Below are 19,026 nucleotides of genomic sequence, written 5' to 3'. Positions count from 1 at the left end.
CACCTCTGTGTCTATAATGATTAGATGTATTACTACCATAACACTGCTGTTCATTGATTATATATTAATTACCAGCACTGCATTGTTGGGAAAGAGCTCAAGGTAAGAATTTCACAGTACTGTTTTACACCAGTTGTATCCTGTGCACGTGACAAATACACTTTGGGTCCACTGCTGGGCCACTTTTTCTGGTATTCACCACTAAATCTCTGCTCAGGAAGTGTGTCTGTTCATGTGACAATTGTCTACGGACAATTCCAATGTACAGGCACTCTAGGCACAGGAAAGACTGAGGAAAGATTGGACATCCTGCGTTACTCGGAGGTATTGTTTCAGCCAAAGTGTGTGTGTGTACAAAGACCATTCATTACTAGCTGAACAACTCAATAGCCGTCTAATTTGGCTGGCATCACTTCCTAATTGTGATACTACAATAGGCCACTTATAAAAAGGTGAAGAGAGTGTCTCCCCAGAATGTGTTGAAAAGCTGTATTTCATCAACAGGAGGAAACAAGTGGATTAGCTGCAGTTTATGGAAACGGCATCCTCAACAAATTTAATGTCTCTGGTATAAACCACCTGTGTGTAAAACACTAACTGAACATGGAAATAGACAAATTACATGTTACTAAAACACATTTCTAAATGTAATTTATCAAACTTGAATTAACTAAAATAGTCACTGCTCATTATAACCTTGACAAGGAGACTAGGTGAAACTAATGAACCAGCAAAGTACATTTTACACTACCCGCTACAAACTGGTCACAAATAGAACAATACAGGACAACTGGTAAGTTATGTTCAGTTATGTTCCCGTCTACCATTTTCTGCTTAATGAACATGACCCAGTACTACAGGTTAACTATGTTCCATTATGTCCCCAGTGGCTTGGCCACCACTCTAAACAGAGTGTTCTTCAGGTAGGTACACAGTTGGTTCATCAGATCCTTGTTTTGGCCTTCCACCCAGTGGATCTCCACGGCAACATCCTGCTCCTCAGCCTTCACGTTCACCAAGCACTTAAACAGGAAGTGTTGCACAGCGCCAGGGCTCTGTGGCTGCGTCACTTCCTGTCCAGTGGCATTGACTTCCTGTGTTTCAGTAGGTACTTCCTCTGGTGTGATTATGGCTTCCTGTTTCTGTGTTGTGGTGGGTAGTGCTGTCTGTGCCAGTGTGGTATTGGGTGTTATAGAGGTAGGAGAAGACTCCATGATGACATCCTCCTCTGTCCCACTGTCCTTGACTGGGACACAGCTGGTTTCCTCCTCCTGGCTTTGGACTTCCTGTCCGCTGGCCCCCTGAGAGTTGGCCCGGTTGGTCCCTGACTGAGGAACACTGCCTGGCCCTTGTGCTGCCGTGGGAGTGTGTGAATCTGAGTGTGAGCTGTCCGGAATTTGTGTAGAGGAGTGGTGCTGGGCTGTGACTGAGGAAGGGGTGGTGGAAATACCACTGGGAGGCGCTCTGGGCAGCTCTCTGAGGTGTCGGCCCTGGTCTCTGCGTCTCTGTCTCCCATGGATCCAGTTGTTCTCCACAACAGTCAGGAACAGACTCTGCTCCTTCCTCCCACATGGGACACGCTTGTATAGCACCTGTAGAACATAGATGACAGTTGCTGTGTATTTTGTCTAGAATCTAGGATTTGTATACCTCTGTTGGAAAAACTGGGTTAGGGTGTATGTTTGCAGTAAGGTATGTCAATGAATGAGGTGTGTACATGTAAATGCTTAAGGAGTTACCGGTGTGTGTGGTGCGGTATGTATTCCTTACCGTATGTGTGCGCATGTTCCTTACAGTACGAGTGTGTGTGTGTTGGAGTGTTCTTGTAATTGCTGTATGTGTCAGTTTCTTTTGCATAGAAAAGTATTGGGCATATTATATGTGCATTCAGAATGTATTCAGACCGACTTTTTCCACTTTGTTACGTTAGCCTTATTCAAAAATGGATTATACTTTTTTTTTTTCTCTCGCAATACCCCATAATGACACAGCAAGAATAGGCTAAGAATGTTCTGCAAATTTTATTAAAAATAAAAAACTGAAATCACATTTACATAAGTATTCAGACCCTTTACTCAGTGCTTTGTTGAAGCACCTTTGGCAACGATTACAGCCTTGAGTCTTGGGTATGACGCTACAAGCTTGGCAAACCCGTATTTGGGGAGTTTCTCCCATTCTTCTCTGCAGATCCTCAAGCTCTGTCAGGTTCGATGGAGCGTCGCTGCACAGCTTTTTTCAGGTCTGCTCCCCAGCTATTTTCAGGTCTCTCCAGAGATGTTCGATCAGTTTCAATCCGGGCTCTGGCTGGGCCACTCAGACATTCAGAGACTTGTCCTGAAGCCATTCCTGCATTGTCTTGGCAGTGTGCTTCAGGTCGTTATCATGTTGGAAGGTGAACCTTCACCCCAGTCTGAGGTCCTGAGCGCTCTGGAGCCGGTTTTCATCAAGGATCTCTACTTTGCTCCGTTCGTCTTCGCCTTGATCCTGACTAGTCGCCCAGTCCCTGCCGCTGAAAAACATCCCCATAGCATGATGCTGCCACCACCATGCTTCACCGTAGGGATGGTGCCAAGTTTCCTCCAGACTAGGCATTCAGGCCAGAGAGTTCAATCTTGGTTTCCTCAGACCAGAATTTTGTTTCTCATGGTTTGAGTTTTTTTTAGGTGACTTTTGGGAAACTCGAAGAGGGCATTCATGTGCCTTTTTACTGAGGAGTGGCTTCCGTCTGGCCACTCTACCATAAAGGCCTGATTGGTGGAGTTCTGCAGAGATGTGTCCTTCTGGAAGATTCTCCCATCTCCACAGAGGAACTCTGTAGCTCTGTCAAAGTGACCATCGGGTTCTTGGTCACCTCCCTGACTAAGGCCCTTCTCCCCCGATTGTTCAGTTTGTCCAGGCAGCCAGCTCTAGGAAGAGTCTCGGTTCCAAACTTTTTCCATTCAAGAATGATGGGACCTTCAATGCTGCAGACATTTTTTGGTACCCTTCCCCAGATCTGCCTCAATATAATCCTGTCTCGGAGATCTACGGACAATTCCTTCGACCTCTGGGCTTGGTTTTTGCTCTGACATGCACTGTCAACTGTGGGACCTTTATTTAGACAGGTGTGCATTGTCAAATCAGTTGTATTTACCACAGGTGGACTCCAATCAAGTTGTAAAAACATCAAGGATTATCAATGGAAACAGGATGTACCAGAGACCAATTTCAAGTCTCACAGCAAAGGGTCTGAATACTTATGTAAATAAGTACAAGTTATTTTTTTTTAAATTTGCAAACATTTCAGAACCTGTTGTTGCTTTGTCATTATTGGGTGTTGTGTGTAGATTGAGGAAAACATTTAATCCATTTTAGAATAAGGCTGTTTAAGTAACAATGTGGAAAAAGTCAAGGGGTCTGAATACTTTCCGGTGTGTAGATTTATTTTGGGATGGAAAATCGTCTGTAAATATATAAACACCTGAAACCAGAGAAAGTATGTAGAAAAGATAATGGACCTATATTTTTTGTATAATATCTACATTGAAAACTAACAATCACCAAAAGAAGAGGTAGACTGTCTGGGAGAATCTATAATTCAAATAATGATGCATTCAGGAGTATTTTGGGCTCACATTGATTTCCTTATGTTAGAGCATAACAACTAGTGCTCAATTTCATACATTTGTTTTTTTAAACGACCAATGTCTGTTCAATTATTTGAATTCCATTTTTTTTGTCATATGAGCACATAGCACACTTTCCACTGAGATAAATCAGATCATGGCCGAACTGTGTGATGTAGGGAGTTGTAGTTTCCAGCAGGCCAATATTCCATATAGTTTAGTGCAGAAAACTTAATTAACTACAATGACCATAATCTATTGCATGTCTACTTGTGCAGTCTGTTTCTTTTACGGCTGCTACATTAGGTTAGTGTGGGGCAGACACAGCGAGAGAGAAGAACGCGCGATCATGAGGAATAGAGGGCAGTTGCTTCACAAGGTATCGCTACCGGAAAATATATCTAAGTGACTGATAGTTGGTGTTCAGGAGTCATAAAAGTATGCCTGATTTACATTTGAAGTACTGCTAAAATAGTAATTTTGAAATATTGAATAAAGTAATCAAATAAAACAATTATAATACAAAGCCTATAGAAACTCTACACCCAACCTTAACTAACCAATTGTAAAAAAAAAAAAAAAAGTTAGTGAGATTGAAATAGATTTAATAGCAATTTGTCATTGAGTATTTTGTGTAGATCAAAGTGAAAAAAAAAGTTGTTGCGTAAGTATTCACCCCCTTTGTTTAGGCAAGCCTAAATTCATTCAGAAGTAAAAATGTGGCTTAACAAATCACAAGTTATATGGACTCGCACTCTGAAATAATAGTTGTTGACTTTTTTTAATGACTACCCCTTCCTGTCCCCCATACATACATCTGTAAGGTCTTTGTCAAGTACTGCATTTCAAGCATCGACTGAACTACAAAAGACCAGGGAGCTTTTCGAAAGCCTCATAGGCCAGTGATTGAATATCACTAAGCATGGTCATGTTAATAATTAGGCTGTGGATGATGTATTAAACCACCCATACACAAAAGATAGTTGTCCTTCTGAACTGAGCTGCAGGACAGGAAGGAAACTGCTCAGGGATGTCACCATGAGCCCATTGGTCATTTTAAAATGGCTACAGAGTTCAATTGCTGTGATGGGAGAAAACGGAGGATGGATCAACATTGTAGTGACTCCACAATAATGAGCTAAATGACAGCGTGAACATACAGTATTGTGTACAAAAGACACTAAAGTTATACTGCAAAAAAAAAAACACAGCAAAGCAATACACTTTTAGGCCTAAATTCAAAGCCTTATGTTTGGGGAAAATTCAACAACATAAATGAGTATTATCGAATGGAAACCGTACTGACCTCAAAAAGCCCGAATCGCTCAGCACTAAACTCAGCATAAGCCATGGCAAAATGCGTAGAATTACAGGATATTTGTTTTAAAACGGCAAAATGTTCTCTCAGCTTCATGGCAAAGTGTAGATTTGAGGAAATTAGCTTTAAAAATAGCAAACTTTGCTCTCCCCTGCCAAGGTGTGTGCCTTTAAAATGTTCTTGCCCGCAGGCCTGCAACGAATTCAGCTGCGCCGACGGCCCACTTCCACCACTTAAGCCCCCTTTTGATCCAGAAAAAACCCTGTATGTGTTTACCTTTAGGTCACTGAGTGTCTTCTCCAGCCAGGCAGTGATGGTCTCTACAGGCCTGGGGTTGGAGGGACAGCCTATCGAGGAGGCCTGGGACTGCAGCTCCTTCACTGTGGGCTGAAGCAGCATGAAGGTCAGTGGCTTACGAGACTTCTCCAGCTTCCTCTTCTTACTGGGTGGAGACTGAGGGAGATGGAGAGAGAAATAAAATATCAAATTTACAGATTGTGGGGTTTACGGAAAGAGGTAATTAAAAACTTCTGGTGAAGATGTAGTCATACTTCAATGTAGGTAAAACATTTATATGGAAAAAGTGAATCCATCTTAAACCTGCCCAGATAAAAAGGGTGATTCATGATGACAGTGTGGAAGACTGCTGGTAAATGCACAATATACAGTGCATTCGGGAAGTAGTCAAACCCATTGACTTTTTCTATATTTTGTTACCTTATCCTAAAATGGATTTAATATAACAATTTCCTCAGCAATCTACACACAATACCCCATAATGACAAAGTGAAAACAGGTTTGTGGACATTTTGCATATTTATTTAAAACAAAAAACGTATACCTTATTTACAGAGCATTGATGGTCCCCAAGAACACAGTGGCCTTTAACATTCTTAAATGGAAGAAATGTGGAACCCCCAGAACTCTTCCTAGAGCTGGTCACCTGCCAAACTGAGCAATCAGGGGAGAAGGGCCTTGGTCAGGGAGGTGACCAAGAACCCGATTGTCCCTCTGACAGAGCTCCAGAGTTCATCTGTGGAGATGGAAGAACCTTCATGAAGGACAACCATCTTTGCAGCACTCCACCAATCAGGCCTTTATGGTAGAGTGACCAGACAGAAGCCACTCCTCAGTAAAGGGCACGACAGCCCGCTTGGAGTTTGCCAAAAGGCACCTAAAGGACTCTCAGACCATGAAAAACAAGATTCTCTGGTCTGATGAAACCAAGATTGAACTCCTTGGCTGAATGCCAAGCGTCACGTCTGGAGGAAACCTGGCACCATCCCTATGGTGAAGCATGGTGCTGGCAACAACATGCTGTGGGGATGTTTTTCAGCGGCAGGGACTGGGTGACTGGTCAGGATCGAGGGAAAGACGAACAGAGCAAAATACAGAGAGATCCTTGATGAAAACCTGCTCCAGGGTGCTCAGGACGTCAGACTGGGGCAAAGGTTCACCTTCCAACAGGACAACGACCCTAAACACACAGCCAAAACAAAGCAGGAGTGGCTTCGGGTCAAGTCTCTGAATGTCCTTGAGTGGCCCAGCCAAAGCCCAGACTTGAACCCGATCGAACATCTCTGGAGACCTGAAAATAGCTGTGCAGCAACGCTCCCCCTCCAACCTGACAGAGCTTGAGAGGATCTGCAGAGAAGAATGGGAGAAACTACCCAAATACAGGTGTGGCAAGCGTGTAGCGTCATACGCAAGAACACTCCAGGTTGTAATCGCTGCCAAAGGTGCTTCAACAAAGTACTGAGTAAAGGGTCTGAATACTCGTATGTGATTTCAGTTTTATTTCGATACATTCCCCAAATTTCAGAAAGGTTTTTGCTTTGTCATTATGGGGTATTTTGTGTAGATTGAGGGGGGGAAAATATTTAATCCATTTTAAAATAAGGCTGTAATGTAACAAAATGTGCAAAAAGTACTTTCCGAATGCACTGTAAATACTTAAACATACACAGGCAGGGTTGGGGAGTAATGGATTTAAATCGGTTACATTATGGGATTACCAAAAAACGGTAACTGTCATCCGTTACCAGCAAAAATATTGTAATCAGATTAGATACTTTTGAAAAACTCGATGATTACTTCGAGGATTACTTTTAAATTCAGAAAGGTTTGAAAAAAATACACAAGTAGTACACTACACACCCTCAGAGAAACTGACACAAAAGAACGCACAAACACACACAAGCTTAAACATTGACGACGTTGACTGAACAATCATTTCTAAAGTGAAGTCTCACTTCAAATGTTATTTGTCACATGCACTGAATACAACAGGTGTAGACCTTACAGTGAAATGCTTCCTTACAAGCCCTTAACCAACAATACAGTTTTAAGAAAATACCCCAAAAATAATGAAAGAGCAGCAGTAAATAACAATAGCGGGGCTATATACAGGGGGTACCGGTACAGAGTCAATGTGCGGGGGCACCGGTAATATGCACATGTACGTAGAGTTATTAAAGTGACTATGCATAGATAAGAGATAGCAGCAGCGTAAAAGAGCGGGTCGGCAATGCAAATAGTCTGGGTAGCCATTTGATTAGATGGTCAGGGGTCTTATGGCTTGGAGGTAGAAGCTGTTTAGAAGCCTCTTGGACCTAGACTTGGCGCTCCGGTACCGCTTGCCGTGCGGTAGCAAAGAGAATAGTCTATGACTAGGGTGGCTGAAGTCTGACAATTTGTAGGGCCTTCCTCTGACACCGCCTGGTATAGAGGTCTTGGATGGCAGGAATCTTGGCCCCAGTGATGTACTAGGCCGTACGAACTACCCTCTAGTGCCTTGCGGTCGGAGGCAGAGCAGTTGCCAAAGCAGGCAGTGATGCAACCCGTCAGGATGCTCTCGATGGTGCAGCTGTAGAACCTTTTGAGGATCTGAGACCCCATGCCAAATCTTTTCAGTCTCCTGAGGGTGAATAGGTTTTGTCGTGCCCTCTTCACGACTGTCATGGTGTGCTTGGAACATGTTAGTTTGCTGGTGATGTGGACGCCAAGGAACTTGAAGCTCTCAACCTGCTCCACTACTTTCCTAGTCACCATGGAAATCCCTCTGGACAGCTGGGGAATGATGGATGAAGATGTAGTGAGGAGGAGAGAAACAGATGAGGGAAGAAAGGGAGGAGGAGAAGAGCGGACGGAGAAGAGGAAGCAAAATACTTTTGCTCACTCATTCCGTGTGACAATGAGTGAATGAAAGAGAATGTCAGTGAGTGAGTGAAAGAGGGATTGATGGAGAGCGAGAGAGATAGTCTTGGACTCCTGTAGATTTAGGCCAGGGATGAGTCATGACCTGCATACCTGTCTCTCCCTCCCTGTGACTGCTATTCTTTATCCTCCTTAGCTCATCTTTGTGTCAACAAATTTAATTGTGAAGGCAAAGAACCATACCAATAAGAAAATTGAGTTGGTAATATCAACACACACCACAAGGGGGCGCTCCTTCCATGTCCTACACCTCATCAATGACATTGGCCCTGCTGTGCCTTGCCTCAGAGCTGCCACGCTGCTATAGTGGAAGCATTCCTTCCCTTAGCAAGTCCCCACATAATAATACCCCAGGGCTCTCTACCTTAAACAGTGCTATAGGTTAACATTTATTCATTGGTCCATAAAATCCTATTTAAATGCACCAGATCGGGTCTGCAGTGAAACAATGCAATAATGACATTGAAGTCAGTCAGTCAGTCACTCAGACAATATGGCCAACTGACCTAGTCAGCACAGAATGGAGGACTGGACTACGACCTTCAAACTGGTCTTAGATCAGTTATCTATGAGATGTTGAATTCATGTATTATCCTTCCATAGAAGAAAGGTGTTCAGACTAGTCAATAGGAGAAATAATTGACAGTGTCTAGACCAGTGGTTCTTAACCTTGTTGGAGGTACTGACCCCCACCAGTTTCATATGCGCATTCACCGAACCCTTCTTAATTGGAAAAATGGCTCTCTTCACCTTGAATTCAGCGAGCGTTGTGTTCTTGTATTGTCCATCTCCATGCAGCTTAAGGAAGTGTTCTCTTAGTTTTGCCGGTGCTAGACTAGAATTGCTCAACTTGGCATTGCAAATCATGCAGTTAGGACGCTGACTCTCATCACGTTCCGTTATACATGTGAATCCATATTGTACATATTCGTCCGACCACTTTCTTTTTTTGCTCGACATAGTTAGTATGAAGGGATTAAAATATTAAGAAAGAAATCACACGACGTACCATCACGACAGTCACAATTCGACTACTGAGCGCGCCAAATTCCCTGCAGCACAGATAGGCCAAGCGATGTTGCGTGATCACCTGCAGCCAATGATGGCCAAGCGGGGCGTGTCATCACGAATCATATGAGTCGGGTGTGTGTCTTGACCTCCGCCGAACCCCTGAGACTGACTCACCGAACCCCTGGGGTTCGATCGAACCCAGGTTAAGAACCACTGGTCTAGACTCATACCTGGATTCAAATACTATTTTTATCATTTAGTTGGGCTAGATTAAGATCGTTCTATTGGTTCTTTTGAGCCAGGCAATCGCAAAACGACTAGCCCTGCCCATCTGGCACTCTAGGAAAGCTAAAGCAAACGAAAGATTGCAAATAGTTTTTGAACCCAGGTCTGTCTTGTGAGTCTATACCAGCCAGGCCTGGTTATAGCAGCTTCATGCGTTTCTGATTGTTTCCCAGCCTCTCTCTCTGCTCAGTAAGCCCCTGCAGCTCAAACGAAGAAAAAATCTATACAATCCATCAAGGATTGTAGCCCGTCTGTACAGCATATCCTTGACATAAATACACACAGTAACGCACTACACACACTCATATGCATGTACACACACAGATTCACACAAACAAAAGCATATACACAGAAAAACACTTACACACAAGCACATACACAAAAACCACTGACAGGAAAGAACACCTCTCCTCATCTAGTCTGTGTGTGTACGGCTTTAAGTTCCCTCTTTGGTCTCCAGTGATTCATCTTTGCTCTTTCCCTCTTTTTCCCTTTCCATTATTAACCTGACTCACCCACTCATACACTCAAATGTGTGGTCAGTCCACACACACACGAAAAATAGGATTCTGTATTCTGTTTTGACCACACCTCGCTCTAGTCATCTAGTGTAGCCAGTCTGTCTGTTTCTCTCTCTCTCTAGCAGCCAGTCTGCCCCAATTCTCTAACCAGGACTCAAGCCTGGGTGCTCAGCTGAACAAACAGAGCCCCAGCACGGCTCCCCTGATATTCAATTACTGACCACACAGACAGATCAGCAGAAGAGAGATGGCCATTGAACCTAGCTAGGGCTAGCCCCCTCCCAGAACCTCAATACCAGGGTCTTGCTCCTGTTGACCTCTGACCCCTCCCTAACCATGCCCCTTGCTGTAAATCTTCTCCTGCATGCCAGACACGCCCCCTGCTGTAGGCCCACATTGTCACATGACACTCAGAGAACACATACCAACAAGAGCTAGAGAGCTTTGATTTTCATGTTCCCTCTCCAAGTCTCCTTTTATGGTCTCTGTACCTTTCTCTCTATCGTCCTCAGTATGTCTCTCTCTCCCCCTCTCTCTCTGTGTGTAATGAAGGGATCAGATTCTGTCAATGTGGCTGGTGAGACTCACTTCCTGCCTTACACATCAGTCAGATGTCAGAGCTATTGATTCAATCACCAGGTTGTGCTGAAAACACAGGCAGTGGTGCCACGGGGAAGCTAGTTACTAGTACGCACAGGTGCCTGCTCTAGTAAACTATGGGTTAAGTAGGCCACAGACACATTTGTACACTCACCTGCACACACAGTCATATGCACAATTCATGCATAGAACACCCACACACTCCTCCCCAGTCTGCCTGGTAATGGAGTGCTCCACTGTGTGAGGAGAGAGGGCAGTAAAATGTAGGCCAATCTTTCTGCTCAGCTGCCTTTGTGGTGAAAGGCAAACGGGACTACAAGAATTTGACTGACACCAAAGGAGTCTTCATATACTGCAACACTCCACTTTCCATTGGGCTCCCTAGTGGCACAGCGGTCTAAGACACTGCATCTCAGTGCAAGAGGCGTCACTGCAGTCCCTGATTCGAATCCCTGTATCTCATCCGGCCGTGATTGGGAGTCCCATAGGGCGGCACACAATTGGCCCAGCGTCGTCCGGGTTTGGCCGTCATTGTAAATAAGAATTTGTTCTTAACTGACTTGCCTAGTTAAAAAGGTTAAAAGTAAAAAAAAAAAATCCACAGGCCTCTCTAGCTCCCTTTTTACGCTCGTTCTTATTTCCAATATTTCCATCTTTCACACTCTTATATTGAGCTCTGATGCCCTTTGCTCGCTCTTCTCTCTCCCTCATCTCTCTCATTCTATCACTCCCTCAGTGGCCCAAAAGCCTAATGGCATGGCGTGCGTGTGCGCACTCCTGCCCCGGCAACTGTTGCCTGGATACAACAAATTAGGGGAGGGACGCAAACATCTCCCCAGAGGGTGGGTTGAGTGCTGCCTGTGTTCTCTTACGGAATTGGCTGGAGAATGGAGTGGGATGGGCCGGGAATGCATTATTAAGGAAGTGTGGGGAGGTTGGGAACGTCTGGAAAAGCAGCAGGGGTGTAGTTAGGACATGGCTCTGGATGACTGGGAATGAGGGAGAGAGGTGATGCCATGCTTATGCCTTCCTTCTCTCCTACTATAGATGAACTGGTTGGGAGCAGGGGCAGTTCTGGGTTGGCCAGTGCCCCTGTGATAACATTTTTGGACCCCCTTGTGGCCCCCCTAAATGTGGAGTATGAAATAATTTTTACATAACTAATTTTTGCTATCGTTCTTTTTTTACATCCGTTATTAGACAGTGGCAACGCGGAACACTAATGATTATGAACATGGTCTTTTGCCTGCTAATGCCTGCAATGCAGTGAAGAAAACAATATGACAACAATAACGTCTAATGTAACTGGCCCCTCTAACAGAACAACTGGCCCCAGCTTGGCCCCCCCCAGTTGAAATGGTATAGAACCACCACTGGTTGGGAGAGGACCCGAGGGGAACCACCCACCAGAGCCAGCTTACCGGAACAGTAACGTCATCATAGAAACTCCAGGCCAGGGCCCAGCGCATGGTCCGTCCCTGGCAGAACTCCGTGTGGGTCACTTTGGGTACCTGGGAACGGAAACAGACCGATACAGAGAACATTAGACAACGCTAATGGAGCAGACGACACCAACAAGCATAGCAATACACACGTAGCTCTACAGAGGCACATTCCCAGCATGTCCAGGTGAAGGAGAGCAGCACGACATCCTTCAAGGTGTGAACAGGACACATTTACACATACAGCGCTTAGTGCCAGAGCTGAGCACTCACGAGAAGAGCCTCCAATAAGCATGAAGGACCTGGAAGATCAGTGTAAAAGACTCTTGAATAGTATCCACTTGATACCGCCTCCCTACACACAATCAATAAGCAGTGGGTTTCAGTGGGGAATGTGCTCCAGGGATGCAGGTCAAAGGTCAGAGACATGAATCTCAGAGGCAAGAAGACGCATCCCTATATGAGAGCGCCATGTTGACCCCTAAACACCCCCTGAACCAAGCAGCGAGAGAGAACAAGGAAGATGGAGAGAGATACAGGGTGCAAATAGCATTTGCATATTAATTAGGTCTCCTATTACACCCCCACCCTCTTGCCTGCGCTGGACTCTGGCCAAGGCTGCACTAACACTAATGAGCAGCGACAGCCCTCTGACACCTCTGGAGGAGCATGGGATTGTGGGATGGTCCTCCCCCAGTGATTGACATGTGTGTGGTTAACACCATGGGAGCTGCTGTGCCAGTCATCCCCAGTGAATGAGTCTCGTAATCTCGGAGGTAAGCGACTGGCACAGGGCTGGAGACTAAGCTCTATAGTCAGTCAGTCAGTTAGCAGTCATGTGCTAGGGGCTAATAGCTAGGATAATGGCGCTAATGAACATTAGTGGCACTGACCTACCGTGTGTGTGCATACTTACATGTCTGTGTGTGTATGCGTACCTGTGTGTAATATGAATGTTTGTGTGTAGGCCCTGCCATGCGTTTGTCACGCAAGGCTAATAAAAATCAGCTCAATCAGGTCTGGGCTGTGACATTGCTTAGCCAGCGTATTAGCCAGGCTTGATCCGTTACGGTTCAGAAGGTATCTGATCCCCCTCTTCCGTCTCAGAGGTGGTATTAGAGATGGTGGGAGGGAGCTCATTCAACCCTCCATTACCTCACCTTATCACTGGGTATATATGGGGAATCAGGATATGTTTAACACATGCCAGGGCTGGGTACAGTACAGAGCATCTGTGTGTTGTACCCGGGCTGGGTACAGTACAGAGCATCTGTGTGTTGTACCCGGGCTGGGTACAGTACAGAGCATCTGTGTGTTGTACATGTTTGCGAGTGCTGTGTGTATAAGATCATGTATGAGCATAAAATGTCTCCTCGTCGGAGCTCCCATTCTGAAGACTGTCTCAAATATACGCAGGTCTGTGTGAGCGTACAGATGTGTGTGTGTGTGTGTGTGTTTGTGCACTCACCCCTTGTTTTCTCAGCTCCTCCTTCAAAGGTGCCAGGCTGCACTTCTTTCCCAGCATGCAACTGTACCACCTGGAAGAATAATACTCTATTAGGAGTGTGTGTGTGTGAGAGAGAGTCCAGCACGCTGGGCATGAACCCCTGCCTGCGATCAAACAAGCGGCAGATATATGATCTACCTCTTGCTTCCCTCCATGGAAAACCATCCTAACTGACTTTCTATAGTTCTGAGGCAAAGAGGTTAGTTGTAATTACTACATATATAAATATATATGAGAGAGAGAGAGAGAGACAACAGGGCCAGTATGAGTCTCTATGGTGAAACAGAGCTTTGAAGTCCAGCCCATGGCAGGGCAGATCAATCTCTTTCCTCTGCAATGAAGAGATACTGTAATCAATAGAACAGCATATAGAGCCTCAGTACTAACCAGCAAGGATAAATACAGAGTAACTTAGCATGAGAAACACACAGAGACAAACCTAGCAGGGAGAAATAGACAAACCAACAGTGAGTCAATCTGTATTGGAAAACTAAACGACGCATGACAAACCTTGTCTGGTTGGGTTGCCCGTCCTGTCTAGATTAATTAGGCCTAGATACTATACATCTATGAGCAATGCTGTGTATGGTGAGGATGGCGTGTTTATTGTTATGGTAATGTCACAATCTTTTCAAGAGATTCTCCGGTACTTTTGTATACTTCTTAGCCAGTAGTTCTGAAAGTAGTGCTTTCAGTCCCCGAAAATTGTGTACTGCCACATGTGCACTGCTCTGTGTGCATGCTGTGTACAATGTCAACATTTAGGATCATTATGTTTGATGTACAGTTACAAGATGACATGGCGTCACACCCTGGGATGTTCTGAAGAGAATGAGGCTGTGTGATTATTGTGAAGAGAATTCGCCAGGGGGCACAAACCTGAATGCACTCATGACTCCTTTCTATGCTTACCAAAATTACAGTCGGGTTCTCTGAATTGCCTTGTGAAAGCTAAACACTGCAAGATCATATTTTCGAACTTGGCTAGTCATAGGGGTGGGGAGGGGAGGGGTGGGGAGGGGTTAAGGGTGGGAGTGAGAGGGTTTTGGGTAGGGGTGGGTTAAGGGTGGGGGTGAGAGGGTTTTGGGTAGGGGTGGGGAGGGGAGGGGTTAAGGGTGGGGGTGAGAGGGTTTTGGGTAGGGGTGGGGAGGGGTTAAGGGTAGGGGTGAGAGCGTTTTGGGTAGGGGTGGGGAGGGGTTGAGGGTGGGGGTGAGAGGGTTTTGGGTAGGGGTGGGGAGGGGTTAAGGGTGGGAGTGAGAGGGTTTTGGGTAGGGGTGGGGAGGGGTTAAGGGTGGGAGTGAGAGGGTTTTGGGTAGGGGTGGGGAGGGGAGGGGTTAAGGGTGGGGGTGAGAGGGTTTTGGGTAGGGGTGGGGAGGGGTTAAGGGTGGGAGTGAGAGGGTTTTGGGTAGGGGCGCAAAGGCCTCACCTCAAGTGGCACCATGAATTATTGAGGACCTGTAATATCCCCAGATGTTCCCCACTTTGTCATGCAGAGAGGAGGCTGAACATTCATGTTAACACACACATACACACACACACACACACACACACACGCTTCCCCACTTCCTTCCTCCAGTAAGACCTTCCATCCCCCAAAAACTAAAATATCCCATAGGGGGTCAGACAGAAGCAGTCAGATTCTTGGCAGAGTTGTACATTTATTTTCAAGCTATTCCTTCCAAGAGTACAAAGACCGGTGATTACAACGTTATTACCCTCCACATAGCTAGTGATTATCAGATCAATAAAAGACCATGACTAGCAGAGGGCATCTCGTTGAAAAGGGGGACTTTCCTGGCTGGTGGTTGGGGTGTGTGTATGACTGTATCTGTGTGTGATAGTCTGGTGAGAGTAATTACAGTTTAGTGTTGTTGAAGGGGGGGGTGGGGGGGTCGTGAGTCTCAGAGGACCAATCAGAGGGGCTGGCTTGGTTTCCGTGGACACCTGGTGGTAGCTCTGCTGTCCCAGCATGCAGTGTGCGGAGTGACAGCCTGCTACTGCTGCCTTGGCCCCGGCCCCAAACAAACTACACACACTGCAGGGGAGGAAAGGAAAGAACAGAACTGAAGAGGGAGACTAGAGCCGGCACACCTTCCCCTGTGGCAGACACTCAACACCAGCCAAGCGCACCATACAAGTACACTGGTGTGAACACACAGACACATGCAGGCAAACAGACAGAGAGAGATGGACACTTTTCCCCCTGCGAGGACCACTCATCTTTTACACAAACACACACACTCTCCTGTGGTTGACAATCATCTTCACACACAAAAATATGGTAGTGACACAGTTCAACACACTCGTACACATGCAATCACACACCTTCCAAGTCAGCCACTTGTCTCTGTCACCACGTGTGCAGTGTGATCAAATGTAAGTCACTCTTTCACACACACACACAGAGCTGTTCCCTGCGGGCATGCAGATACTGCCGGGAGGGGTGGGGGACTGTTTACTCCTGGTGCCAATTCATTAAACAAACTCTGGGTGACAGCTCCATCCCATCGTTCTGCTCTCCTCCATCAGTGGCCCTCTATCATCCCTCCTTACCTTTCATTTAGGATGTAAGGGTGCATTTGTAACACCAACTGATAACAATCTGGCTGTTTTATATTATATTTGGGGTCTAGGAAAGTGGTGCAGATAAAGAAACGTCTCTTTTTCAGGACCCTGTCATTCAAAGATAATTCGTAAAAATCCAAATAACTTCACAGATCTTCATTGTAAAGGGTTTAAACACTGTTTTCCATGTTTGTTCAATGAACCATAAACAATTAATGAACATGCACGTGTGGAACGGTCGATAAGACGCTTACAGACGGTAGGCAATTAAGGTCACAGTTATGAAAACGTAGGACACTAAAGAGGCCTTTCTACCAACTCTGAAAAACACCAAAAGAAAGATGCCCAGGGTCCCTGCTGATCTGCGTGAACGTGCCTTAGGCATGCTGCAAGGAGGCATGAGGACTGTAGATGTGGCCAGGGCAATAAATTGCAATGTCCGTACTGTGAGACGCCAAAGACGGCGCTACAGGAAGACAGGACGGACAGCTGATCGTCCTCACAGTGGCAGACCACGTGTAACAACACCTGCACAGGATCGGTACATCCGAACATCACACCTGCGGGACAGGTACAGGATGGCAACAACAACTGCCCGAGTTACACCAGGAACGCACAATCCCTCCATCAGTGCTCAGACTGTCCGCAATAGGCAGAGAGAGGCTGGACTGAGGGCTTGTAGGCCTGTTGTAAGGCAGGTCCTCACCAGACATCACCGGCAACAACGTCGCCTATGGGCACAAACCCACCGTCGCTGGACCAGACAGGACTGGCAAAAAGTGCTCTTCACTGACAAGTCGCGGTTTTGTCTCACCGGGGTGATGGTCGGATTTGCGTTTATCGTAGAAGGAATGAGCATTACACTGAGGCCTGTACTCTGGAGCGGGATCGATTTGGAGGTGGAGGGTCCGTCATGGTCTGGGGCGGTGTGTCACAGCATCATCGGACTGAGCTTGTTGTCATTGCAGGCAATCTCAACGCTGTGTGTTACAGGGAAGACATCCTCCTCCCTCATGTGGTACCCTTCCTGCAGGCTCATCCTGACATGACCCTCCAGCATGACAATACCACCAGCCAGCCATACTGCTCGTTCTGTGCGTGATTTCCTGCAAGACAGGAATGTCAGTGTTCTGCCATGGCCAGCGAAGAGCCCGGATCTCAATCCCACTGTTGGATTGGAGGGTGAGGGCTAGGGCCATTCCCCCAAGAAATGTCCGGGAACTTGCAGGTGCCTTGGTGGAAGAGTGGGGTAACATCTCACAGCAAGAACTGGCAAATCTGGTGCAGTCCATGAGGAGATGCACTGCAGTACTTAGTATCTAGTGTGGCCACCAGCTTGCATTGACTTACTTTTGATTTTACCCCCCCCTTTTGTTCAGGGACACATTCAATTTCTGTTAGCCACATGTCTGTGGAACTTGTTCAGTTTATGTCTCAGTTGAAAAGCTCTGACGAAGGCCGTGAGGCCGATACGTAAGCTTATTAAATATCAGCGATACTATCGAGAGCAGTGTGCGGTTTCCTTTTTCCTTCATTATGTCTCAGTTGATAAAATCTTGTTATGTTCATACAAATAGTAGTTGACAGTGAGAGGACGTTTCTTTTTTTGCTGAGTTCATAAAGCATTTGGAAACCAGCGTGATGCGATCTTGAACGCTACTCCACCACACCCAGTGTACTGATGGGGACCAATGTGTGGTGTGTTTGTGTGTACTACGCGCACACGTCCTGTGTGTGTCACTCTCTCTCACCGCAGGCGTGTCTTGAGCTGCAGGCTGTCGTGGATGATCCTCTTGACAAACTCCAGCTCTCCTCCCTCAGCCATGATCTCTGTCACTCCACCTGTGTTCACTGAGCTGGGGGGAGGACGACGAGAGTTCCTGGAATTTACCCCCTGGGGAGAAGAGGGCAGGGGGAGAGGGGAGGAACAGGGTGGGAGGCAAAGAGAGGGGGGAGAAGGAGAGGAAAAGAGGGGCATGGGGCGAGAAAGTAACGGGTAGGAGAAAGAGGGAGTGACAGAGATAAGGTAAAGAAAGGAAAAGAGAAAAATAGAGTGGGAGGTAAACAGTGAATAAATTTGATTTATAAAGGCGTTTTTCCAGATTCTCAGAACACTTTCCATCTAAAGAGGCCTACCTTAGCCTCTAGTTGGTTGGCGAAGAAGGGAGGGTTACACATGCAGAAGTCATAGACGATGGCTGACTCCTCCTTTAGAGCGTCCATTAACAGGGTCTTCTGGGGAACTTTCACCACTGGGACATGAGACAGGGCACGGACACGTTATCAACAAGTTTTCAAGCCATCTTCCTTTCAGTAGTGGAACATTACAATGCGGCTACCAATGGACAGCTTGCCACTGACCTTTGATGAGGTCCGAGAGGTTGTTCTGCTCTACGTTCCTGGTGGCATAGTCAAAGCAGATGTCATCTACCTCAGTAGCCAGGTAATGCCAGCCGTTCATAGAGGCTCCCAGCAGTGGGTAGATACAGGACGCTCCAGTACCTGGGGATATAACACACTACGTGAGGGACAGGGTGTGTGTATTCAATGCCACTCCCGCTGTCTCTTATTGTCCATAATGAATTAGCAAGAGGTGATCCAGACAGCCATGATCAGATCATCCAGGTCTAACAGAGACCAGGGCCTCCAATCTACCCAACCACAGTGAGGTCCCCTGGGGCAGTGGAGATGGGTGAGATGGCACCTCGCAGGTCAAGCTTTGGGAGAGAGTAATGCCCTGGGGCTATCCATCAGGAGAGTGACAGCTCCAATCAGCTTACAGAATGGACCAGGCACCAGGGTCACCAATCACTGACCTGTCCGTCTCCCTGAGGAGCTAAACTGACGAACACACACATCACACTCTCTGATGGATAGAGCAGGAAACCAGCCATGACATGTGGATGGGGATTTGGCCAGTGATATCCAGTGGTCTACAGGAAATAGATAGGCCTAC

General features: G+C 46.3%; 1 protein-coding gene across 2 annotated transcripts in view; it reads right to left on the bottom strand.

Annotated features, from left to right (window-relative positions):
* Nucleotides 1-475: 475 nt before the first annotated feature.
* Nucleotides 476-19,026, bottom strand: part of LOC115206286 (methyltransferase 16, N6-methyladenosine) — a 28,563-nt gene continuing 10,012 nt past the window's right edge. For both annotated transcript variants that reach the window (XM_029773063.1, XM_029773061.1), the window contains exons 4-10: nucleotides 18,432-18,572; nucleotides 18,207-18,322; nucleotides 17,822-17,964; nucleotides 13,467-13,536; nucleotides 11,978-12,067; nucleotides 5,200-5,376; nucleotides 476-1,592 (exon numbers count right to left, since the gene is read on the bottom strand). In XM_029773063.1, coding sequence (XP_029628923.1) covers nucleotides 876-1,592; nucleotides 5,200-5,376; nucleotides 11,978-12,067; nucleotides 13,467-13,536; nucleotides 17,822-17,964; nucleotides 18,207-18,322; nucleotides 18,432-18,572 — 1,454 coding nt within the window. In that variant the 3' untranslated portion in view covers nucleotides 476-875. The remainder of the gene's footprint in view (nucleotides 1,593-5,199; nucleotides 5,377-11,977; nucleotides 12,068-13,466; nucleotides 13,537-17,821; nucleotides 17,965-18,206; nucleotides 18,323-18,431; nucleotides 18,573-19,026) is intronic.

Source organism: Salmo trutta, chromosome 13, assembly GCF_901001165.1.
Source record: "Salmo trutta chromosome 13, fSalTru1.1, whole genome shotgun sequence".
Lineage (NCBI taxonomy): Eukaryota > Metazoa > Chordata > Actinopteri > Salmoniformes > Salmonidae > Salmo > Salmo trutta.
This window is presented reverse-complemented; position numbering and strand designations above follow the sequence as displayed.